Source organism: Macaca nemestrina, chromosome 4 (genome assembly GCF_043159975.1).
Source record: "Macaca nemestrina isolate mMacNem1 chromosome 4, mMacNem.hap1, whole genome shotgun sequence".
NCBI classification, from domain to species: Eukaryota; Metazoa; Chordata; class Mammalia; order Primates; family Cercopithecidae; genus Macaca; species Macaca nemestrina.
In genome coordinates, this window is record NC_092128.1 from 120,326,951 (window position 1) to 120,353,765 (window position 26,815).

At 34.7% G+C, this 26,815-nt stretch overlaps 1 protein-coding gene and 1 pseudogene across 7 annotated transcripts in view; both read right to left on the reverse strand.

Moving 5' to 3' along the window:
- Positions 1-715: 715 nt before the first annotated feature.
- The window catches only part of ZPB (zona pellucida binding protein), a 149,222-nt gene continuing 123,122 nt past the window's right edge, over positions 716-26,815 (reverse strand). For all 7 annotated transcript variants that reach the window (XM_011759390.2, XM_011759389.2, XM_011759391.3 and 4 more), the window contains one exon: positions 716-902. In XM_011759390.2, coding sequence (XP_011757692.2) covers positions 808-902 — 95 coding nt within the window. In that variant the 3' untranslated portion in view covers positions 716-807. The remainder of the gene's footprint in view (positions 903-26,815) is intronic.
- LOC139362865 (nucleolar GTP-binding protein 2 pseudogene) lies at positions 2,325-9,917 on the reverse strand (annotated as a pseudogene).

Below are 26,815 nucleotides of genomic sequence, written 5' to 3' on the forward strand. Positions count from 1 at the left end.
GACAGGATAAGTATTAGTGATGGTACAAGTGATATTTGTTACATAATATTCATTTTCTTAGTGGAAGAAATAAAATAAAGGTTGTGATGACTGTTGATTATTTTTCCTAGAGGGATTGTCAGGGAAAGAAATCGCTTTCTCTCTTTCTCTTTCTCTCTTTCCACTAAGAAAGTTCAATTATTAATTTAGGAACATAGAATAATTACTCCATTCTAAAATGCCGAAAAGGTAATTTAAGAGACTTAAAATTGAAAAGTTTAAGATAGTCACACTGAGCTATATTAAAAATCTACAGTGTGTTTGGAACTAGGCCTTATATTAAAGAGGCTAAAAATTGCAATAAGACCCCAGGCTTTAAATATGGCTTTAAACTGTGAAAGGTGAAACTAGAATGAATAAAATCCCATAAATTTAAATCAAAAGAATGACACAAGCTGAAATTAAAGTTATTATAGAATAATATGGTGGCCTGGATCTAGTGAACATATAGTAAAAATGAAACAGAATATTTGTGAAAAATCTTGAAAAATCTTTTGGGCTAGCTTGATGCAGTATATTTGAAACTATTTTTTAAATGCAGTGGTACAAGAAATATTTTAGAATCATATGTAGGTTTAGCATTAATGGATAAAGACTAGGGGATTTTCGCCCTCATAAAGCACTTGGACATACAGTATTTGATTAAAATGATGACACCATTTTTTGTAAAATGTGATTAATTTTGGCATAATAATGATTTATTATATGTTAATATTTCAAATATATACTTTGCATTTAATAAACTACTGAATAACTGAAGATAATGGCTTATAAGCACGTTTTTGCTCCATACACCAGGCTGCTATTGCACTGAAGGCAATGAATTCCATCACGGGGGTTATATGATCCAGGGCTGCAGATCACTGTGAAAAAAGAATAAGTTAATAAGTAGTATTTTCCTAATACACATAATATAAAATTTTCAATCTCAATTCTTTTAAGTGTATACTTCAGTAGTATTAAGTACATTCACATTGTTGTGCAACAAATCTACAGAACTTTTTCATCTTGCAAAACTGCAACTCTATACCCATTTCCTTGTTTCCACAGCTGTTGGCAACCACCATTATACCTTTGGTTTCTATGAGTTTCACTAATCTACATACCTCATGTAAATGGAATCATACACTGAAAGTTTTAACTGCTTACTCTGAGATTCCTGTAAAGAGCGTGCAACCGGGATCCCTTGCGTGCATGCACAGTTGACAATATGGTTGGTACTCCTATGAGAATCTAATGCCACTGATGATCTGACAGGAAGCAGAGCTCAGGCTATAATGCTCACTTGCCTGCCACTCACCTCCTGTTGTGCAGTCTGGTTCCTAACAGGTCATGGACCAGTAATGTTCCCTGGCCTGGGGGTTGGGGACCCCTGCTTTAAGTCATATAGCAGAAGCCACAAGAGGTCAACACTACAGGAGGAACCAAATGTGCTTCACACACGGCCATAACAACTGTATTTTAGGTGAAAAGAGACTGCGTTTTTTTCTAATAATCTCCTGATAAATTCAGCAAAGTGGTAGCATACAAAATTGATACACAAAAATCAACTCTGTTTGTGTATATTAACAATAAACAATCCAAAAGGGAAATTAGGAAAATAGTTCCATTTAAAATACAATCAAATAATATTTCACCATAAACTCAACCAAGGTGTTGGAATAATGTATACTATATATTACCAAAAATTGTTGAAATAAATTCAAGAAGACACAAATAAATAGACATATCATGTTCATGGGTTGAACACAATATTAAGGTGTTAACACTACACAAAGCTATTGATTCAATGCAATCTCTATCAAAATCCCAATAACATTTTTTTCATTAAAACCAAAAATCCTTCTCAAGACTCCAAATAGTCAAAATATTGAAAAAGAAAAACAAAGTTGAAAGTCACATTTTCTGATTTTAAAACTTACTACAAAGCTACAATAATCAAAACAGTGTGGTGCTGCCAAAAAGACAGACATACAGACTAATGGAACAGAATAGAAAGCCCAGTAATAAATCCTTGCATATAGGGACAAATGATTTTCATAAAGGATGCCAAGATCATTCAATGGGGAAATAATACTTTTTTTCAACCAACGGTATTGGGAAAACTGGATATACATAGACAACTAAGTGAAGTTGGACTCTTAGACCATATACAAAAACTAACTCAAAATGAATCAAGGACTTAAGAGCTAAAACTGTAGAACATTTAGAAGATGACATTGGTGAAAAGCTTCAGGATACTGGGTTTCACAATGATTTCTTTTTTTCTTTTCTTTTTTTTTGGGGGGGGGGGCATATTTTTGTATAACATACAACCTTTTAAACGTTACTGCTAGTATCTGAATTTTTGTGTTTGTACTTCAGTCCCTCTGAGTCACTGGTCTTCTTTTGTTTCTCGTTTGTATTTTTCACATTGTGTGTTTCACAGTAGTGCACACAAATGTTTTCGGATTGTTGCTGCTGTACTGCTCACTTCCATTCCTTAGATGTAAGCATCCTGCAAGTTTTGCTTGAATGTTCCTCTTCCCTCTGTGACTTCTGCTTATTTCCTTTTTTGGTAGATACTGTGCATCATCTACATCTTCTTCAGATATTTTTCTCTGCTCTTCATGTTTTTCACTTAGTCCCTTGGATATTCTGACTCCTGAAAACTTTTTGGCTTTAACTTTGTCTAAAAACTTCTGATATTTAGCAATATTCTCATCTAGAGCTTTCATAATGGCTTTGGTGTGATTTTTCCATATGTCCTTCCTCAGATTCCTAGTAAGATTCTTCTTCATCATCTCCTGCTTCTGCTCCTCTTCTTCAGTAGAAAAGCTCTCAAGCTCTTTCTCCAGATATGACATATCCACAGGAACTGGGTCATCTCCAGAAGACTGAGGCACCACATTGGGTTTGCCAAAGTTGCTGAACCCATGCACAAGAATCTGTTGCATCTCTGAGTTAGCATCCCAATGACTATTCTCTTCTTTTTCTTTTTCAATCACAGATTCTGTCACTTCACCTACAGTTTTGGTATTCCTTCTGTCACTTCCTCTTCTGGATTGTTCTGGGTTGCTTCTGTGGCAACTTTCACAGACTAGGAAGGTGAAACCTGGGGGCCCACAAGGGGCTCTCTATTAGGCAGCTTGACAAAGAAGGGAATCCAGCCTCCTCAGCCAGTCATTGAGGACTATCCACCCACAGTCAGTAAGTAAGTTACTCCACCCTTCAGTAACTTTCCAGTCCAGAAAGTTAGCTTCTCAATAAAGTCCTCAGCATTCTCCCAATAATTAATCTTTTATGTCTTGCTGACATATTCTTGCTTTACTTGTTCAAATACATCAATACAGTCTTCAGGGGCCTTAATTTTTCCTACTTAAACAGCTCCTTTTAGTACAATGTCTGTCTTCAAGTCCTTGGAAGAGTAAACCAAACCTGGACAGTCAATCAAGCATAACCAATATATCAAGGTAATGTATTTCCAGATATTTCATCTACAATGGGGGCCACATTGCAAACTTTCTTGGAACACTATGTTTATATCACAGAGCTCTTGCCAACAGTTAGATAGCCAATGAACCCAACACTCATCTGTTTCTTGTCAGTGTACAACTTTCCAAACTGCCACAAAAGCTGAATAAATGCTCCTTTGTGAAAGGGGTCAGTAAGACTTGCATGGAAAGCAAGTGTTGGCTAATCCAACCCATCATTTTGTTGCCCAGGTTGGAACAAGGTCACATTTATTATGTACAAACATAAGGTGTTCCCAAGGTTTATTCTTTTTCAAGTGAGGCTCAAGGCTCAATGTGAGAGGAACGGGTACCCACTGGATCTCTAGCATCAGCAACCTGAACTACAGCATCTGGTGAATCTATAACCCTGGAGAGCTCATTCTATATTCCTTTGGACTGTCCCTTTTTACATATCTCTTCTTGTGCTTCATTTATCACACCAGTGTCTTCAGTTACTGAATCATGATCTTTTATAGAAACTGGTCATAGCTCTCAGCGGACATTTCAGTATTTTCTATAAAAGACTGCATATCACTTGAAAATAAATTTGGTTGCTTCTTTTGTGACATAGGGCCAAATGTAGTTTTAAAACTTTCAGTATCAGGAACTTTCAGTATCAGGAATGTGCACCTTTGAGTTGAGGCTGGATTCAATCTTAGAGAAGAGACATTGGTAACTTGCTTTGCTTCATGACAACTATGTATGAATCCTTCGTAACTGTATCCACTTCCTCTTGAAGTTTTTGTAATCATGACTGCTTAATCACATGTGCATTTTCAAACCATTTAATATTTGGCTGTACTTTTATCACTGTGCCAGAAGCCACCTTTGATTGATATTCAAGGGGCTTAATGATCTTACCACAACTGTTCTTGCATTTCTTTTGCCTGTACATATTCAGGCCTGAGACTGTGGCCTGGTCCCTCGTGTTTTGACCTCCTGCTTCCTGGACTCAGTCTGGGTTTGTGCTTGTGTTGAAGAGGTTGATGGTGCACTGTCCTTTTGTACTTGGGCTTTACCATTTTGGTGACGAGATGGGAACTGAAGTGCTAAGTCCGGCTTATGTTGGGTAAATGAGTTCACAGCTTCCCAGGCCTGGCTGAAGTGACCTGTTTTATTACAGCTTCAATCTCAGTAGTTGTTATTGGTCTCCTCAGTTGTTAGATTTTTTCACAGTTCAATCTTGGTAGGCTGTATGTGTCTAAGAATTTATCAATGTCTTCTAGGTTTTCCAATTTATGGGCATATAGTTGCTTATAGTAGTCTCTACTAGTCCTTTGAATTTCTGTGGCAGCAGATGCAATGTCTATTTTTTATCTGATTTTATTTACTTTCATTTATTTTATCTTCTTTTCATAGTCTGAATAAAGGTTTGTTGATTTTGTTTATCTTTTTAAAAAATAACTTTTTATTTCATTGATTTTTGTATTTTTTATTTCAATTTCATTTATTTATGCTCTGATCTTTATTTCTTCTACTAATTTGGAGTTTGGTTTGCCCTTGTTTTTCTAGTTCTTTAAGATGTATCAATAGGTTGCTAATTTGAAGTTTTTCTGCTTTTGTTGATATAGGTGCCTATTGTAACAAACTTTCCTGTACTTTTTCACTGTATCCCATAGGTTTAGGTACCTCATGTTTTCATTTTCATTTGTTTCAAGACATTTTTAAATTTCCTTCTTAATTTCTTCATTGAGCCACTTGTCATTCAGGAGCATATTGTTTAATTTCCATGTGTTCATACAGTTTTGAAATTCCTCTTGTTATTGATTTCTACTTTTATTCCATTGTGGTCAGAGAAGATACTTGATATAATTTCAATTTTTTGACTTTTTAAATATTGGATTTGTGGCCTAACATATGGTCTATCTTTGAGGATTATCCATGTGCTGAGGAGAAGAGGCCTATCTTTGAGAATTATCCATGGGCTGAGGAGAAGACTGTGTATTCTGCAACTGTGGGATGAAATGTTCTGTGAATATATCTATTAGGTTCATTTGTTTTATAGTGCAGATTAAGCCTGATATTTCTTTGTTGATTTTCTGTCTGGATAATCTGTCCAATGCTGAAAGTAGGGTGTTAAAGTCTCCAGCTATTATTGTATAGGGGTCTCTCTCTTTAGCTCTAATAATACTTGCTTCACATATCTGGATGCTCCTGTGTTAGATTCATATATATTAAGAATTGTTATATCCTCTTGCTGAATTGACTTCTTTATTCAATGACCTTGTCTCTTTTCATACTTTTTATCTTGAAATTTATTTTTTTTCTGATATAAGTATAGCTACTCCTGCTCTTTTCTGGTTTTTATGAAATTTTTTTTACCCGTTTATTTTCAGTCTGTGTGTATGTCTGTCTGGGTGTAGTGTGTTTCATGTAGGCAACAGAATGTTGGGTCCTGTGTTTTTATCCATTCAGCTCTCTACGTCTCTTTGTTGGAGAGTTTAGTGTATTTATATTCCATGTTATTACTCATAAGGAATAACTTTTGCCATTTTGTCACTTGTTTTCTGGTTGTTTTGTAGTCTTTTCCTTCTTTCCTTCCTTCCTGTATTCCTTTTAGTGAAGGTGATTTTCTCTGGTGATATATATATATATGTTTTGTTTTTTGATTTGTGGTTACCACAGCCTTGCAAATAATATCACGTAACCTATTATTTTAAACTGACGACAACTTAATGTTGATTGCATAAACAAACAAGCAAAGAGAAAACTAGTAAAAACTCCACAGTTTAACTTCATCCCCCCCCACTTTTTAGCTTTTTGTTATTTATATCTTGTTATACAGTGTTGTGAAAAGTTGTAGTTATTATTTTTATAGGTTCATCTTTCAGTCTTTCTACTCGAGATATGTTTATACACCACTATTATAGTATTATAATGTTCTTTTTTTGTGTGTATCTACTTCAGATGATTTCTTATTGTTCATTAACATCCTTTTCCTTCAGATTGAAGAACTCTCCTCAGCATTTCTTATAGGCAAGGTCTGGTGCTGATGAAATCCCTCAGCTTTTGTTTTTCTGGGAAAGTCTTCATTTCTCCTCCATGAGTGAAAAATACTTTTGCCAGATATACCACTATAGGATACAAGTTTTTTTCTTTATTTCCTTCAGCAATTTAAATATGTCATACCACTCTCTCCTGGCCTATAAGGTTTCCACTGAGAAGTCTGCTGACAAATGTACTGGAGCTCCATTGTATATTGTTTCTTTTCTTTTGCTGCTTTTAGGATCCATTCTTTATCCTTGACCTTGGGGAGTTTGACTATTAAATGCCTTGAGGTAGTCTTACTTAGGTTAAAGTTGCTTGGTGTCCAAACCTTTCCCGTACTTGAATACTGATATCTTTTTCTAGGTTTGGAAACTTCTCTGTTACCATCCCTTTGAATAACCTTTCTACGCCAACCTCTCACTCTACCTCCTCCTTAAGGCCAATAACTCTTAGATTTGCCCTTTAGAGGCTATTTTCTAGATCTTCTAGACATGCTTCATTCTTTTTTTCTTTCGTCTTTTCTGACTGTATTTCCAAATAGCCTATCTTGAAGCTCACTAATTGTTTCTTTTGCTTATAAATTCTGCTGTTAAGAGTTTCTGATGCATTCTTCAGTATATCAATTGCGTTTTTCCAGCTCCAGAACTTTTGTTTGATGCTTTTTAATTATTTCAATTTCTTCGTTAAATTTATCTGACAGGATTCTGAATTCCTTCTCTGTGTTATCTTCTATTAAGCTTCCTCAAAACAGCTATTATGAATTCTCCATCAGAAAGGTTACACATCTGTTTCTCAAGATTGATCACTGGTGCCCTATTTAGTTCATTTGATGAGGTCATGTTTTCCTGGATGATCTTGATGCTTGTAGATGTCTGTCCATGTCTTGGCATTGAAGAGTCAGGTATTTATCATGGTCTTTGCAGTCTGGGCTTTTTTGTACCCATCCTCCTCGGGAAGGCCTTCTAGGTATTCAAAGAGACTTCAGTGTTGTGATTGAAGTCTTTGGTCACTGCAGCTATATCTGCATTAAGGGGCTCTCCAAGCCTAGTAACAATGTGGCTCTGGCAGACTTGCAGATGCACTGCCTTGGAGGTCCTGGGTAAGATTCCGAAGAATTCCCTGGATTACCAGCCAGAGACTCTTGTTCTCTTCTCTTATTTTCCCCCAAACAGAGTCGCTCTGTGTGTACTGAGCTGACTGGAACAAGAGGAGGGGTGACTGTGGCCATCACCACCTGTGACTGCACTGGGTGAGAACTGAAGCCAACATAGCATTGGGTTTCACCCAAGACTCATAGTGACCACTGCCTAACTACCACCTATGTTCACTGAAGACCCAAGGGCTCTACAATAAGCAGGTGGTGAGTCCAGCCAGGCTCATATCCTTCATATCCTGTTGGCAAGTTTCCTTCAGCCCTGACTGGGTTCAGAGATGCCAGCTGGGAGCCAGGGACTGGAATCTACCTGGTCCTCTATTCTACAGCTGCAGAACTGGCACCAAAGCTGCAAGATAAAGTCTTTCCCACTCTTCCCTCTCTCTTATCCTCAAGCAGAGTAGTCTCTCTCTGTGACCATCATTGCCCCAGGCCTGCGGCAAGTATTGCCTGGCTACCACCAATGTTCACTCAAGGCCCAAAGGCTCTTCCGTCAGCTTGTGGTGAATGCTGTCAGTCCTGAGCCTCTCCTTTCAAGGCAGTAGGATCCCTCTTAGCTCAGAGAAGGTCCAGAAATGCTATCCAGGAGCAATGACCTGGACCTGGAGACTCCAGGAGCCCACTTGTTGTTCTCCTCCACAGAGCTGGTATCCAAGCTAATGCTTGATTCTTATGAAGGTGCTTTATTGTGTGGATAGTTATTCAATTTAGTGTTCCAGCAGGAGGGATAATCACTGGAGGGTTCTATTTGGCCATCTTACTCTGCCTTCTCCCTGTTTTGATTTCTTTTACGTGATACCAAAAGCACAAGAAATAAAAGAAAAATTGGGTTCTACAAAAATAAAACCTTTTGTGTATCAAAGGACACTATCAAATATAGTGCAAAGGCAACCCACAAAATAGGAGAAAATATTTGCAAATCATATGTCTGATAGGTGGTTAATTTTTTAAAAAATTTTAAACCCCTATAATTCAACAACCAAACAACCCAATTAAAAAATGGGAAGAAGACTTGAATAGGTATTTCTCCAAAGAAGATATACAAGTGGCCAATAAGTATAAACAGATGCTCAACACTACTAACCATTAGGGTAATGCAACTCAAAACCATAATGAGATACCACTTTAAACACAATCAGATGACAAGTATCAAGAAAATGGAAAATAACTAGTGTTAGTGAGGATATGGAGAAATTGTGAGACTTGTGCATTGCTGATGGGAATGTAAAATGGTGTAGTGGCTATGGAAAATCAGTATGGTGGCTCTTTAAGAAATTAAAATAGAATTGCCATATGAATCAGCAATCCCATTTCTGGGTATATACTCAAAAGAATTGAAAGCAGTGTCTCAAAGAGATATTTGTACACATTATGGACTTAATGTTTGTGTCCCTCCAAATTGATATATTAAAGCCCTAATTTCCAATGAGGCAATATTGGAGATAAGGTCCCTAAGGAGATAAATTTAAATAAGGTAATAAAGGCAGGGCCCTTATCTGGTAAGATTAATGTCCTTATAAGAAAATAGACCAGAAACACTGCTATCTCTTTCTCAATGAATATGCACCAAGGAAAAGCCATGTAAGGACAATACCAGAAGGTGGCTGTCTGCAATCAAGAAGAGAGCCCTCTGCAGAAACTGATCTTGGACTTCTAGCATCCAGAATTGCAAGAAAATAAATTTCTGTTGTTTAAGCCACCCATTCCATGAAATTTTACTATGGCAGCCTAACACAGTATACATCTAAAAGGATCTTGCAGATATTTGCTTACCTGTGTTTAATGCAGCATTATTCACAATAGCCAACAGGTGGATGCAGCCCAATGCCCATCAATGAATAAATGGAAAACAAAATGTGGTGTATACGTACAATAGAATGTTATTCAGCCTTAAAAAGAAGGAGATTCTGACACATGCTATAATATGGATGAATCTTAAAAATATTGTGCTCAGTGAAATAAGCCAGTCATAAAAAGACAAATACTATATGATTCCATTTATATGAGGTATCTAGAGTAGTCACATTTGTCAAGAAAAAATGTAGAATGCTGGTTTTCAGGTGTTGGAGGGAGAAGGGAATGGGGAGTTATTATTTAATGGGTATCAAATTTCAGTCTAGAAGTTGAAAAAAATTCTAGAGATGGATGCTGATGATGATTTCACAACAGTGGGACTGTAGTTAATGCCACTGTGTATTTAAATTATACATTTAAATACACTTAAAATGTTAAATTTTATGTTATGTACATTTTACCATAATAAAAATGTTATATATATGCATTCATATATTTAAATTAGCTAATATCTAAAATTTGATTATGCCAAGAATTCACATAGATATGGAATAAGAGTTTCTTCCACACTACTATTGGAAATGTATTAATAAAAACAACTGTGAAAAATAGTCTGATATATTTTAATTAACTGCATATCTTGTGACCCAATATTAGATAAAGACCTTTAAGAATCTTGAACAGAATATATAAACAAAAATGTTCATTACAGCACTGTGTGTCATAGCAAAAAATTAAGAACAATCAATTTCAACCAACAATAAAACAGACATATGCACTCTGATATATTCATATAATGGAAAATTATACAAAAATATAAATTTTAAATAGTGTTATAATCAGAAAAGTACAAACAAATTTCACACATATGGTCTATAATAATGTGAATAGGTTAAAATAACTATAATTGGATAGATTTATAATTAGATAAATTCTCAGTCTTGACTGGATAGATTCTCAATCTTGGTACTTAAAAATCCAGCTGTATGCTGTTAACATAAAAATATAAGTTTCAGCCAAATTAATATATACATATGCAAAGCAATCACAAAATCTCAACCATGACAATTTTATTTTATTCAACTGGACAAACCATTTTAAAACTGGCAGCTTTTAACAAGAATAAAAACAATGATCTCTATACATAAGACATTTTTGTCAGTTTTAGTAATAATCACAATCAGTAAAAGAAAAAACATAATTCTTTAAAAGATGTGTGTATATATGTATTTTATATGTGTTAGTACATGTATATGTCTATTTATATATACACATATAAATACACAAATTAATACGGTATATACCCTTACTTCATAGACCTGAGAGTAAAGGAACAAAAATATGAAATTATTGAAATAAAATATTAGATTTTTTTTTCATGCTTATGAGACAGCTAAAACTTTCCTAAGAAGAAACAAGTATAATTGCAAGGGGTCCCAAATACTCAAAACATATTTTAAAAAATGAACAAAGCTTCCAGTTGCACCTCCAAATTTCAAAACTTACTACAAACCCATAATAATCAAAACAGTGTAGTACTAGCATAAGGAAAGGCCTACCACCAATGAAACAGAATAGTGTTCATAAATAACCTCATACATCTAAGACAACTGATTTTCAACAAGGATACCAAGACAATGAAATGCGGAAAGAACAGTTTCTTCAGCAAATTATTCTGTAACAACCAGATAGCCACATGTCAAATAATGCAGTTGGATTCCTACAACACACAATTTATAAAATTTAGCTCAAAATGCATTGATGACCACTTTGAAAAAAATATAGGGGTAAGTCTTCATGATTTTGGATTTTGCAATGGTTTCTTAGATATGACGCCAAAAGCAAAAGCAATAAAAAATAAGTATAAACTAGACTTCATCTCAAAACGGTGACCAAATGGACAATATTATGGATGTGAAAAGAAAAGCAGAGAACAGGTAAAAATATTTGCAAAGCATATATTTGCTAAGAATCTAACATACAGAATATCTAAAGAGCCCTTACTACTCAAAAACAAATAAACAAAATCCCAAGTTAAAAAACTGGCAGAGGATTTACGTAGACATTTCTCCAAAAAAGATACACAAATGCCCACCAAGCAAACACAGGAAAAAATGCTCAACATCATCATAATTCAGGAAATACAAATAAAAACTGAATGAGACACTATTTCACATATGCTAGAATGGTTAGAATAAACTTTAAAAAAAAAAAAAAAAAAAAAAAAAAAAAGGAAAATAGCAAGTGTTGGCCAGGATGTGAAGAAACAGGTACTCTCATACATTACTAATGGGATTGTAAAATGGTATATCTATTGTGAAAAATGGTTTGGCTTATACTCAAAAAGTTAAACACAAAGTAAGTGGAAAATAGAATAAAGTGGAATGACCCAGTATTCCACTTTGGTGTGTACCCAAAAGAACTGAAAATAGGCACTTAAGTGTATACTTTTCATGAATGTTCACAGCAACAGTATTCACAGTAGCCAAAATATGGAAATAACCAAATGTGCATGGATAAACAAATTTTATACATACATAAAATGGGATATTATTCAGCCATAAGAAAGAATGTAGCACTGATACATGCTACATCAGACAAATCTCAAAAACAATATGCTATGTGAAAGAAGCCAGATACAAAATAATACATATTGTTGTGTTTTATATTAAATACCCAGAATAAATAAATCCATAAAGATAGAAAGCATAGTGATAGTTGCCAGGGGGTAATGGTAGACATGAATGAGGAGTAACTTTTTAATAAGTACGGGGTTTCCTTTTTGCAGTGATTAAAATATTTTGGAATTTGGCAGAGGTATTTGCAAAACATTGTGATTGTACTAAATGCTATTAAATTGTTCTCATTAAAATAGTGAATTTTAATTAATGTGAATTTCAACTCAATTAAAAAAATAAATAGAGCTTCATTTAATCTGTGAACCAGTATAAATTGGTGTAACACATGTGTATTTGATAATCAAAAGGAGAGGCCAATCATGCATAAAACAATAAATAAATAATTAAAAGCCCTGAATTTAATGAATGATGTAAATTAACAGGTCAAAGATACCTGGCAAACATTCCACACAATATATACAAAGAACTCCACTTTTAGGCACTACAGAGTCAAACTGCTATTTATTTCCGGTGTAGCTTTGAGAATTTCTATATGAGTTTAACATAAAGATAAATGAGTTTTAATAAAGAGAAATTCTCAAAGCTATACAGGAAATAAATGTAAAAGCCCATCGTATTACAGGCAAGGTGGAGGGATTTATATAACTAGAAGCTCTCTTCTCATCAGAAACAATAAATGCTAGAAGAGAATGGAGCAATGGTTTACTAGATATAAAAGTAAATTTTACTTTCAAAACTAAGGGTAAAAAAAAATTTGTAATAAAAATTAGAGAGACATATTATCCAGGTAACAAAATAATATGTTCTCCCAAATCCTGCAACATGCAGTCTATAGAATCAATCTGGATGTGTACTCCTGAATAAAAGTTAAAAAAAGAAAGACTAAAGGAAATTCCTTAGCCTGAAGAGAGCTATTACCAGATGGAATAATAGGAAATCCATGTATCACCTTGCCTGAAACAACGAAGAATAATAATCATCATTCAATATACATGGAAAAAAATGGTTTTCAAGACATTAATTATCAAACCACAAGGAACTGTGATTCTTTGGAAATGAGAAACAGAAGATGTGAGCCCTACAATTGTGAGCCTAAAATTAGTAAACTAACTTCCATAGCTTACTGTCTTGAGTGAGTTTTCAAATTATGTTACAGGGAACTAAGGTGGAGCCCAGCAAAGTCCCTCAATTGAAGAGACCAACCTAAGAGTCAGAGAAGACCAACATTGCTGGAGTTAAGACTATGTCCCAGAGAGGAGCTAGCTACATACACAGGGGACCCTGGAGATGAGTAGAATATTTCTCCTACATATGTTACACAACAGAATCAGCAGGTATGTGTGAGGAAGCTGTTAGGCTGGGAAGAGGAACATCTATTTTGATAGCAATAGAGGGAATAGTGCCTGGCAGTCACTCAGGATAACGAACAGTGTCTGTTCCCAATAGCCAGTATGAGAAACTCAAAATTCAAAGGACACTGGGTAAAGCACTTGAAAAGGCAGTAAGAAACAATTACCTCTGGACTGAATGTTGAACAAGAACCACCTATCAAATTACAAAGCAAGACATAAAATAATCAAACAGCTTCCAAGAAATGCATTAATTGCATGTGAAAACAAAGACTCAGAAGAAACAAATTTTTAGGAATATCAAAATATCCAGCGCCAAATAAGGCAAAATTCACAATGTTTGGAATCCCAACAAAGATTACCGTGCATAAAAAGAGGCAGGAAAACATAACCCATAATCAGGGAAATAATCAAACAATCAAAACCAAACTGCAACTAAAGAGGTAAAATACACTGAAAGCTATAAAATATTGCTGAAAGAAACTAAAGATGACCTAAATATTCTGTGTTCATGAGAATAAACATTTAATATTGTTAAGATGTTAATATAACCCAAAGGGATCTAGAGATTCAATACAATCCCTGTCAACATTCCAACAGCTTTTATTGAAGAAATGGAAATGCCAACCCTCAAATTTATGTTGGATTCAAAGGGCACTAAATAGGCAAAAAAATTAGAAAAAGGAAAACAAAGTTGGAAGATGCATAACTCCCAATTTCAAAAATTACTACAAAGCAATAGTAATCAAAATAATGTGGTAAAGGCATAAGGACAGACATATAGCCCAATGGAACAGAAATAAGTGCATATATCCATGACCAGCTCATTATTTATAAGGGTGCCAAGTATTTTAATTATGGAAATAATAGTCTCTTCAACAAATGGTAAAGAGACAAGTGGATTTCCAACTGCAAAAAAATGAAGTTGAACCGCTATTTCATATCAAATACATTAATCAACTCAAAATGGATTTATGACCTCAATAAATTCGAGCTAAAACTATTAAATTCCTAGAACAAAACATAAGGCTAAATCTTCATGCCTTTGATACAGCAATAAATGCTTAGATCTGACACCAAAAACATGGGTAACAAAAGAAAGCACACGTAACTTTGACTTCATCAAAATTAAGATTTTGTCCATCAAAGTATATTACCAAGAACTTTGCAAATTGGCAAAGCAGAAGTGTTTACAGGATCTAAATAACTGGTACAATATATAAACACTAAACATAAGAAAGCTGGAATGGTTATATTAACATCTAACAAAATAGGCTTCAATGTAGGAAATATTATCAGGAATATAAAAATGTAGTACATAATGACAGAGGAGGAAGTGATCAGGAAAAATATAGCAATCCTAAATGTCTATTTCACTAGTTACTGAGTTTCAAATATGTGGCAAAACTAAAAGGAAAAATAGACAAATTCACAATGATAGCTAGGAATTTCAAACATTCCATTCTCAAAAACTGATATAACAAGTTGAAAATAAAAAAATACAGGGATATAGAAGATTAATCTTCTAAAACCAAAAATATCAGAATAAACTTTTTATTCATGGGGGCATGTAACATTTATCAAGATGTGCCAGAATTCTGGCCAGAAAACAATCTTTAGAACAACTGAAAGGACTGAATTGATATAGAATATGTTTTCTGAACATAAGATATTTAGTTGTAGATTAACAAAAATTATATTGGAATTGACCAGATGTTATGAAAATTAAACAATATACTAATAAATAAGACCTGGGCTAAATAAAATTACAAAATTCAGTAATATTTTGGACTTACCAAAAACTTAAAAATCAATAAAAATAAAATTAGTGGGCTATAGATAAAGCAATGTTAGGGAGAAATGTAAGGCTTTAAATACTTACATAAGAAAAAAAGAGAAAGGTATGAAATCAATGTTCTATGCTATTCTCACAAGAAACTAAAGAAAGGGCCAGACACAGTGGCTCACACCTGTAATCCCAACACTTTGGGAGGCCAAAGCAGGCAGATCACAAGGTCAGCCATTCGAGACCAGCCTGGCCAATATGGTGAAACCCTGTCTCTACTAAAATACCAAAAATTAGCTGGGCGTGCTGGTGTGTGCCTGTTAATACCAGCTGCTCTGGAGGCAGAGGCAGGAGAATCACCTGAACCTGGAAGGCAAAGGTTGCAGTGAGCCAAGATCACACCACTGCACTCCAGCCTGGGCAAGAGAGTGAGACTCCATTTAAAACAAAACAAAACAAAACAAAAAAAACACTAAAGAAAGAAGAGCACATTAATTTTCAGATAAGAAAGGAAAGACTTTAGAAACTGTTGAAGGTATTAGCTAAAATTAATGAAACAGAAATCAGATAAGAGAAAATAAATACAATGCTGGCTCTTTAAAAGGACTAATACAATTGATAAACTTCCAATTAAAATTTAGTAAAACTTAAAAACAAAAAACGTATGTAGGTGGATAATATCAGGAATTAATGATAAATCATCACTGCAGATCCTATGATATTAGAAAGAAAATAAGAGAACATTGTGATCAATTTGTGGAATAAATTTGACATCTAAATAAAACAGACAAACTCTTGAGGATATACATTATCAAAACAGACTCAGAAAATCTGAAAAGCCCTGTATCAACTAGCCACTGAATTGTAATTAAACTCCTTTACACATGGAGTTACCATTTTATTGTTATGGTCTAAGCTACTAATATCCAGCCATTCCATTGATTACAATTATATACTCAAAATAATTATATTGTAAAATAACTACCTGAGTACTCTAAAAAGCGAAGAGATTCAAGTGAATTTAGAAGGGTGGTTGAAAGAAACAACTCACACAGGGAAGAGTGTCCATTCTGTTTGTCTGTTTTTACATTTTCTCTCTCTCACATTTATTACCACAAGGGTGAACTGAGTTGCAGAACAGCACTGGGCAGGTAGGTAAAACTTGGATAGTAGGCCTGCCATATTTCTGGCCAATGAAACCAAAGAATGAAGCCAAATAATACTGTGATGTAAAGGAGATATCCTGGAAGGGAGAGAAGCTGAGAAACGGTTCCACTAATTCTGTGTACAAGCCTGGATAAAGCTTAGCCAAACCCAAAAACCACACATACACTACACCAGATAGATCCAAACCAGCAAAGACTTAAGAATTGAACTGAGATTTGAAACCATACAAATTTCAGCCTAACCCTTGAACACAGACGCATGAGAAAGACCCAAAATCAGCATAACGAAGTCTTTGAGACCTGAACTGGACTTCAATTACTGCCCACAGAAGGAAAGATAAAATTATCTTTATCTAAATTATCATTACCTAAATACAATTGGATAGATTTCCTGCTAAAAGGAAAACATCAACCTTCTCCATCAGATTATAACAGAAGCTAGAGGACACATAATATAACATTCACAGTTACAACATACAATACAAACTAAGTCTACACAGAAAAATCAAGGTAAATGTGACCTATTAAAAGGGTAAAGACAAAACATGCAAACTTCAAAATGACAGAAGTGTGAATTATCAAACAATGTCTTTAAAACAGCAGCGATAACTACATTACATGAGACATGTGAAAGCATACTTAAAATGAATGACAGACAGTAAATCTTAGGTGATAAATAGAAACAACTAGAAAAAAATTAGAAAACTCAACATTTAAATATAGAATATTGGAAATAAAAAATTCACTGGATGGACTCAACAAGAGAATGGAGATGATAGCAGCAAAGTCAGAACACTTTTAGATCAATAAATTAATCAAACTGAAAAACGGAAAGGAAAAAATTAAACAATAGGGGAATACACAGAACAAACCTCAAGCAGTGTACAATATCAAGAACTATGAGTTGTTACAGAAGGAGAGTCCAAAAAGAAGAGGGGGCAATAGAAAATCCAGCAATATTTTAAAACGATAATATGTCATTTGGTGAAAAACATAAATTTACAGATTTAAGGATCACAAAGAACCCCTAAAAGGATAAATTCAAAGAAAACCATGCTTAGAAACATAATCAAAATGTTGATGAGAAAAGACAAAAATCTGAAAAGTAGCTGAAGAAAAATGACAAATAATGTAAAAGGAAAGAGCAATTCAAGTCACTGGGAATTTCTTATCAGAATCCATGGTGGTCAGGAGACAATGGAACACCACTTTTAAGGGCTGAGAAAAAGTGCTGAGAATGCTGAATTTTATAGTCAGAGAAAATATCCTTCAAGAAATGAAGAACAGACATCTATACATAAAGGAAAGCCTTGAGATTCAGGAAAAGTAAGATAATTTGCCACCAGCATACCTTCTCTACAAAAACTGCTAGAGAAAATGCTTTCAGGTAAAACAAAATAAAAAAGGAAACCTCAGATCTGCAGAAATGTAAGAAGAGCATCAACAGTGGTAAACGTGGGTACATCCAACAGACATTTTCCCCCTTAAGTTCTTTAAAATATGTAAAACTCTTCAAATCGAAAATTACAATAGTGTTTTGAGGAATTTTCAGTGTTTATATATATATACACACACACATATACATATAACATATCTATATACATATAACATATATGACAATTATAAAAAGCAGTGAGAGGGTAGCTGGGTAATAGAGCCTCAATGATTGTAAGGATCCTACATTTTATGTAATGTTGTACTACATTAAGTAGACAGTGAAACTATAAATTTGTATACTTTAATCTGTAGACTACCTAAAACATACAAAAACATGTAGTCAAAAGAAAATTAAATGAATTAAATACAGCACAAATGCAACTGAACAGATTAATCTATAATATTAAAAATATTCTAACGAGACAGAAAGAGAAGATCAAAGAAGAGAGGAGACAAATGGAAAACAATGAAAACAATATGTACACTTTAAAAGAAAGGCAGACATTGACAGACTAAAAAAGCAAGATTCAAGCATAAGCTGCCTATAATAGACAGGTTGAAAGTAATTGAAGGGGGGAAAAGCCTTATCATGCAAACAGTAAGGAAAAGAATGCCAGAATTGCTACACTAATGTAAGTAAATAAAATTCAAGCAACACAGCAATTTAGACATAAAGAGACATTTCATAATGATAATCCATCAGAAGGACATATATGGTGAAATAACAGTCTCAGAAGAATAAAAACCTGACGAAATTATAGATCATAAACAACCACTTTAATCTACTTACATTTATAGAATCCTACAATCAACAACTACAAAATATCCATATTTTTATTTATTTATTTATTTATTTTTTTTTTTTTTTTTTTTTTTTTTTTTGAGACGGAGTCTCGCGCTGTGTCACCCAGGCTGGAGTGCAGTGGCGCGATCTCGGCTCACTGCAAGCTCCGCCTCCCAGGTTCACGCCATTCTCCTGCCTCAGCCTCCGAGTAGCTGGGACTACAGGCGCCCGCCACCACGCCCGGCTAGTTTTTTGTATTTTTTTTAGTACAGACGGGGTTTCACCATGTTAGCCAGGATGGTCTCGATCTCCTGACCTCGTGATCCACCCGCCTCGGCCTCCCAAAGTGCTGGGATTACAGGCTTGAGCCACCGGTAATATCCATATTTTTAAATCAGATATGGTACCTTCAACAATACAGATATAACAAGCCACAAAATCAATCAAATTAATTTAAATGTCCTCTGACTATATAAATATCAAGAACACTGAGTTATCTAGAAAAACCTTAAATATCTAAAAATATTTTGAAATTAATAACAATGAATATATAACACTGACATTAATGGGATAAATCTAAAGCAGTGTTTGAAAAAATTATCATTTTACATGTGGCTTTTATTAGGAAAAAATGGAAATTTCTAAATATCAATGCCCTCATTGAAAATTTCAAGAAATCTATTTTTGAAAAGTCTCCAAAAATATGTAAATTTAGCAAAGTAGTTGTAATCAAGGGCAATGAACAAAAACCATATTTCTAAGTACTGGCAATAAACGATTACAAACCAAAATTTAAGCCACAATACCACTTATAATAACTACCTCCAAAATGAAATAACTATATGAATCTAACAACCATGTATAAGACCTATAAGATGCTAACTACAAACTACCAATGAAAGAAATCAAAGCCCTAAATAAACAGATGGACATGCTATGTTCATGGATCTAAAGATTTAATACAGTAAAATTATGAAAATTCCACAAATCCTATATTGAACTATAAGTTTAATACAATTGCTATGAATATCCTAGAATAATTTTTTTCGTAAATACAGATAAACTAAGCTTTATATGGAAAAGCAAAGAAACTAGAATAGCTAAAATTAGCTTTGTGAGAGAAGAAAAAAGTAGGAGAAATCCCACCACCAATTTTAAGACTTACTAACCATAGTAATGAAGACAGGGTTTGTTCTGGTTTGAATGCTTGTCCCTTCCAAACTCAAGTTGAAATTTAATTGCCATTGTAACAGTATTAAGTAAGATCCTTAAGAGGTGATTAGACCATGAGGGCTTGGCCCTCATGAACTGATTAATGTCATTATCATGGGGGTGGATTCTGGGTTTGGCCCCCTTGTCTCTGTTTCTCTCTCTGTCTCACACTCTCTCTTTGCACTTCCATCATAAGATTACACAATAAGAAGGCCCTCACCAGATGTCAATACCTTGATCCTGGACTTTCCATGCTCCAGAACTGTGAGAAATACATTTCTGTTCTTTAGAAGTTACAAAGTCTCAGATATTCTATTACAGCAGCACAGAGTGGAATAAGATCAAAAATTGATTTTGAGAAGTGGGACTTTTGCTAAAACAGTCCTCTCATCACAAGCCCAGAGTGTCACTCCTCGCATCACAGGCCCAGAGTGCAAAGATCTGGGGAAGGATATACGTGAAAAGAGAGGCCTAGTGGGCCCTCAGGACATCGAGGCTTGCCTCCCAGGGAAGTCTCAGGTCTCTGCTCCCTGCATTCTGACACAGGGCTACTCAGTCACCCAGGTATTGCTGAAGGAGGCCCCAGATAGGACTTGAGCCACTGACTGTAAGAATACAAACAACAAATCTTGGTGGTGCCCACGTGGTGTTAAGTCTTGAGGCAGGCAGAATGCAAGGGTGTGGAGGCATGGCTTCCTCCACCTTTATTTCAAAGAACCATGTTGTGAAAAACCTGGGGGCCCAGGCAGAGACTTACCATAGGGGCAGAGTCACGGCAGAGAGCCTCTACTGCAGCAATGCCCAGCAGAATTGTGTGGTTGGAGTTTTCAGAGAGTCTCCACTACAGTAATGCATAGTAGAGCCATGACAGCAAGGCCACAATACAAGAGTCCCTACTAGGGAATGCCCAGTGTTATGAGGGAAGAGCCAGCTCTGTAGAGCTACCCGAGTCCAATACCAGCCTGGGAGAACAGCAGGCATCTGACTCCAACCTACAAGAGCTGCTGCTTGAGCTATGCCCAACAAAGCCATAGGAGTGTGGCTTCTCGACCCCTTGAGGGCACAACTGCCACCCCAGTGTGCCCAGAAGGCAGGACAAGGGGTCGAGGAAAAATATTCTGGAGGCTTAAGATTTAATGTTGTTTACCTTGTTGGGTTTTGGACTTCCTTAGAGCCATTTATCCCTTTCTTCTCACCTATTTTTCCCTTTTGGAAATATATCCTATGCCTGTTCAACCATAATATTTTGAAGTAGATAATTTGTTTGATTTCACAGGGTCACAGCTGGAGGGAAATTTGCCTCAGGATGTATTGTGCCTTGAGTCTCACCCATATACATCTGATTTAGATGAGACTCTGGACTTTGAACTTTTCAGTTGATGCTGAAACAAGTTAAGACTTGTGGGGCTACTGGAGAAAAATGACTGTATGTTATACGCAAGAAAAACATGAATTTTGGGGGTCAAGGTCAAAATGGTATATGATTGGTATATATCTTCAAAAAGGATGTGTTGGAGACTTAATCCCCAATCCAACAGTGTTAGGAGGTGGGGCCTAATGGGACGTGTCTAGGTCATGATAACTTGACTTTCATGAATGGATTAATGCCAATTATAGAATGGCTTGAGGCTGAGAGGTCAGTCTCTTGCTCCATCTCACTCTCTTTGGCCATCATGGGATGACACAGGAAGGAGGCCCTCATTAGATGCCAGACTCTTGATCTTAGACTTCCCAGCTTCCAGCAATGTGAGCCAATAAATGTCTTTTCATGACAAATCATGGAGTCTGTGGTATTCTGTTTTATCTATGATAGCAGCACAAAACAGACTAAGACAGTGCTTTATTAGTGGAGGGATACACGCGTAGATCAATGGAACAAGCTGGTAACCCAGTGAATTCCATTAAGTATCAGAGGACAAAATAATATCAATCCTATAGAAGCACTTTCAGAATAGGAGGAGAAAACAATGTCCAACTCATTTTATAATGCCAGCATAACCATAATCCAAAATGACGACATAGACATTATTTAAAAATACAGAAAAATACTCTTGAAAAAGGTGTAAATACTAACAAATCAAATAATAAATAAAAGGACCATGACCACATAGGTTTTTCTCCCAGAAATGCAAGGCTTGGTTCAGCATTAAAGGGTCAATCAAAGCAAATTACTATACTAATACAATAAGTGTTCTCAGATGTTCTTTGTCGGTTTTCAAACTGGCAAAGAACATCTAAGATAACCCTACAGCTAATACCATACTTAAAAGTGAAATAATTATTACTTTTCCTCTAACATTGGGAAAAGGACAAGAATGCCTTCTTTTGACATTTTTATGTAACACTGTACTAGAGGACCTAGTCATTGCAATAAAGCAAGCAAGAAAAAAAAGCATAAACAGCAGAAATAAAGAATTAAATCTGTTGCAGAACATATATTTATATTTAAAAGGATCTACAGAATAATTATGATATCTAACCAGTGAACTAAGCATAATCACAGGATCCAGGTTAATATTTTAAAAAATCAATCATATTATTACATGCTAACTAGAAAATTAAATCAAATAACATACTAACTGGAAAATTAAATCAAATAATTAAATCAAATAACCATTAAAATAACTCAATTTAAAAGAGAGCAAATAAAACATAACATTCTTATGAATAAATCTAAGAGATTTGCTGGAAATCTGAAATGAAAACTACAAAACATCCCAAAGACAAATTTAAAAAGAATTTACACACATGGAGAATCAACATATTCACTATTTAGAAGACTAAATATATTTGAGATAACATTTAATTACTTTTGTCTTTAGAGTCATTGAAATCAATTCAAATTACAGTTGACTTGTTTGTAGAAATTGATTTGTTAATTCTAAAATGCATACAGTAATTCAAAAAACAGTGAAAAAAGCAATTTTTAAAATAAAAACAAAGCTGGAGGATTATCATTGCTATTTCAATAGTTACTATAAAGCTACAGTAATCAAGACAAGGTATTGTTCAAATAACAGACATAGATGAATGGAGCATAATTAAATGCACATAATTGCAGTTGGCTGAATGTTTGACAGAGGCAATATGGCATTTTAATAGAGGAAGAAAAGTATATTCAACAAATGGTACTGGATCATTATGATATCTTTACAGTAAAAAATGATCATCAACCTTTTTCTCACACCAAACAGAAAAATCAACTCAAAATGGATCATGGACCTAAATGCGGAATCCAAAATACTATTAAAAAACACAGAGGTCAGGCGCAGTGACTCATGCCTGTAATCCCAGCACTTTGGGAGGCCAAGGTGAGTGGATCACCTAAGCTCAGGAGTTCGAGACCAGCCTGGTCAACACGGTGAAATCTTGTCTCTACTAAAAATAGAAAAAAACAGCTGGGCGTGGTTGTGCGTGCCTGTAATCCCAGCTACTCCAGAGGCTGAGGCAAGAGAATTGCTTGAACCTGGGAGAAAGAGGTTGCAGTGAGCTTGTGCCACTGCACTCCAGCCTAAGCAGCAGAGTGAGACTCGGTCTCAAAAAAAAAAAAAAAAAAAAAAAGGAAAAAGAAAAAAGCAAACAGAAGAAAATCTTTGTGAATTCAGAGCAAGATAAGGTGTATTAGAACACAAACATATACATAAACTATTGAATAAAATAAATAAAATATACTTATCCAACTTTTTTGTTTAAAAACAAAAATGTGGGCCACAATCTGAGAGAAAATACTCACAGCACATATATCAGCAAAGGACTTTTGTCCATACTATTGTAAGGACTCTTGTAAGTCAATAATTATAAGACAAACAATCCACTTAAAAATGGGAAAGATAGTTGAACAAAGTATAAAACACATGCCAGTAGCCATTTGGAACTTGAAAAGATGCTCAAGATATCTTTTAACCAGGAAAATGAAAACTAAAACCACAGGAGATACCACAACACACACATACTGGAATGGCTAAGATGAAAAAGACTGACCACATCATGCTTTGGAAAGGGTTTGGAGCAACTGTCACCTCACATATTGCTGTATAACAGAAGTTATACTGTATAACACAAGTTATAAGTGTGTTACACAGTTAACACAAGTGGAAATTATACAGCCACTTTATAAAGCCAATTGTTGGCTCCTAAATATAGACACAATTGGCGTACAAAAGCCAAGAATTTGGCTTTTCTTAAAAATAAATAAAGTTAAACATACACTAACCATATGACCCAGCAATCACAGTCATATGTATTTTTCCAGGAGAAACGAAAATATATATCCACACAAAGACTTGTACAGGAATATTTATAGAAGCCTTATTTATAATGGACTAAAACTGGAAATAACCCAAATGTCCATCATCAGGTGAAAGAATGGATAAACAAAATGTGGTATACCCATACAATGGAGTACTATTCAGCAATAAACAGGGACAAACAATACATTCAACAAAATGGATGACTCTCAAAATCATTATGCTGACTAATAAAATTCAGACAAGGAATATATATACTACATGGCTACTTGTATAAAATTACAAAAACATATGCAAATCTGTAATGACACAAAGCATATCAAGGCCTAGGAGCAGATGTTGAGAGGTAAGGTAGATTACAAAAGGGCATAAGCAAAATACAGGACATGGGACTTTTCTTGACCATTGTGATGCCTGCATGGGTATATACATGTGAAGTCACTAAACTGTAAAATTTCAATATGTATAGTTAATTGTATGTCATTGTTGAGCCAAAATAAAACAAGTTGCAAAAGTTACTTAAGGCAAAATATCATTTATTTTGCTGTTATCATGCAAAACAATACTATTTGTCATTATTCATGATCCCAATAAGTGTTAATAGCATAAAATTTTTAATTAGGATTAAAAAAAAGACCAATCTATGATAATGGATATATCTGAGGAGAGAGGGAAGACAGTAAGATTGTTGAGGACTTCATAGGAGATGTCGCCTGTGTCTTGTTAAAGTTGCCCTAAATCTTAGAATGTAAAGCAAGTAACAGAATATGACATTTTCTTTCAATGGATGATTCATGAATACTTGCCCCCTATCATTTCTGTTATTTTATGTGTTTGAAACATGATATTTATGAAGAAATATTTCATTTCCAAAGAGCCATAATAAATCAAACACACATACATAAACACATACAAACTTTTCCATGAAAACCAAAACTGAAATAAACCTCCATTGACAGCTTCGATGAAGAATTAAATATTTGAAACAAGAATTTAAATTTTACATAAACCATTTATGAAAAGGCAAGAGGGAAGAACTGCAACTCATTTCTGAAATAGCAGTGCCTTAATATAGCACTAAATGTTTACAAAAATTTACGAGAGAAGGGAACCATAGACCAAAGTCCCTCATGAATCTAGACACAAAAATCCTTAAAATGTTATAGCATATAAAAATTAAAAATATATTTTTAAATGATCATGTGTATTTTATATTAGGGGAGTTTATGTAAGGTTGCTTTAACATATGCCAATCAATCAATGCATCATAAAAACATAATAAAAGATGCAAACCATGTGATCATCTCAATTGGGGTGTAAAAGACATTAGGAAAAATTCAACCTGATTTATGATTAAAAATAAAAATAAATAGGAAGCAGAATTTCCTTTGTCAACCTGATTAATGGCATTTATGAAAAGCCCACAACTAGTGTCATGCTTAATTATGAAAGCATGAGGGCTCTGATAGTGGGAACAAGATTGGCATGCCCACTCTTAACACTTCTGTTTAAAGTTTTCTAAATACAATAGTCTCAAGAGGCAATAAAAAGAAATAATGAGCAAATAGATCTTAAGAAAAAAGTAAAATTGTCTTTATTCTTGTAGAATATGATTAGGTATAAAGAAAAATCCTAAAAATCAAAAGTAAACTATTAGAACTATCACTGCATTTAGCAAGGCCACAAGATACAAAGTCAACATTTCTAGAAGAAAACAGAAAAAGGTCTTCATGAATTTGATCTAAGCAAAGATTTCTTGGACAGACACAATATCCTTGGAACATTAAGAAAAAATTTGAGAAACTTGGTTTTGTCAAGATTAAAATTTCTGATATTTGAAGGATACCACTGAGAAAATGAAGACAGAGCACATAGAGACCTGTTTCCAAAATATGTAAATAAATCTTATAAGGAAATATTTTTTAAAAATAACCTGATAAAAAGATACAGGAAAAGGTTTGAACAAACAGTTCAGAAAGGAATACATATGAATGTGCAAAGAGCAAATGAAAAGATATCTTATATCATTAGTTATTAAGTGCAAATTAATAATACTATACTCTTATTAGGATGGTTAAAATTTTAAGAGATGGACAATAGAAAACACTTCTGAGAATGTTGAAAAGCTAGAAATCTCATACATTGCTGGTGGGTGTGGAAAATCACACAATTTCTATGTAAAAGTTTGGGGGCTTCTTACAATTTTAAATTATATTTACCATATCACTCCACAATTTAACTCTTACGTATTTACTCAAAAGAAATGGAAACATATAACCATATAAAAACTTTTTTTTTTTTTTTTTTTTTTTTTTTTTTTGAGACTGAGTCTGACTCTGTCGCCCAGGCTGGAGTGCAGTGGCCAGATCTCAGCTCACTGCAAGCTCCGCCTCCCGGGTTTACGCCATTCTCCTGCCTCAGCCTCCGGAGTAGCTGGGACCACAGGCGCCCGCCACCTCGCCCGGCTAGTTTTTTGTATTTTTTTAGTAGAGACGGGGTTTCACCGTGTTAGCCAGGATGGTCTCGATCTCCTGACCTTGTGATCCGCCCGTCTCGGCCTCCCAAAGTGCTGGGATTACAGGCTTGAGCCACCGCACCCGGCAACCATATAAAAACTTAACACATAAATGTTCATACAACTTTATTCACACAAGACAAAACCTGGAAACAACTCAAATGCTGATCAAGAGTTGGACAGATAAATAAATAGTGGTATATTTAATAAGT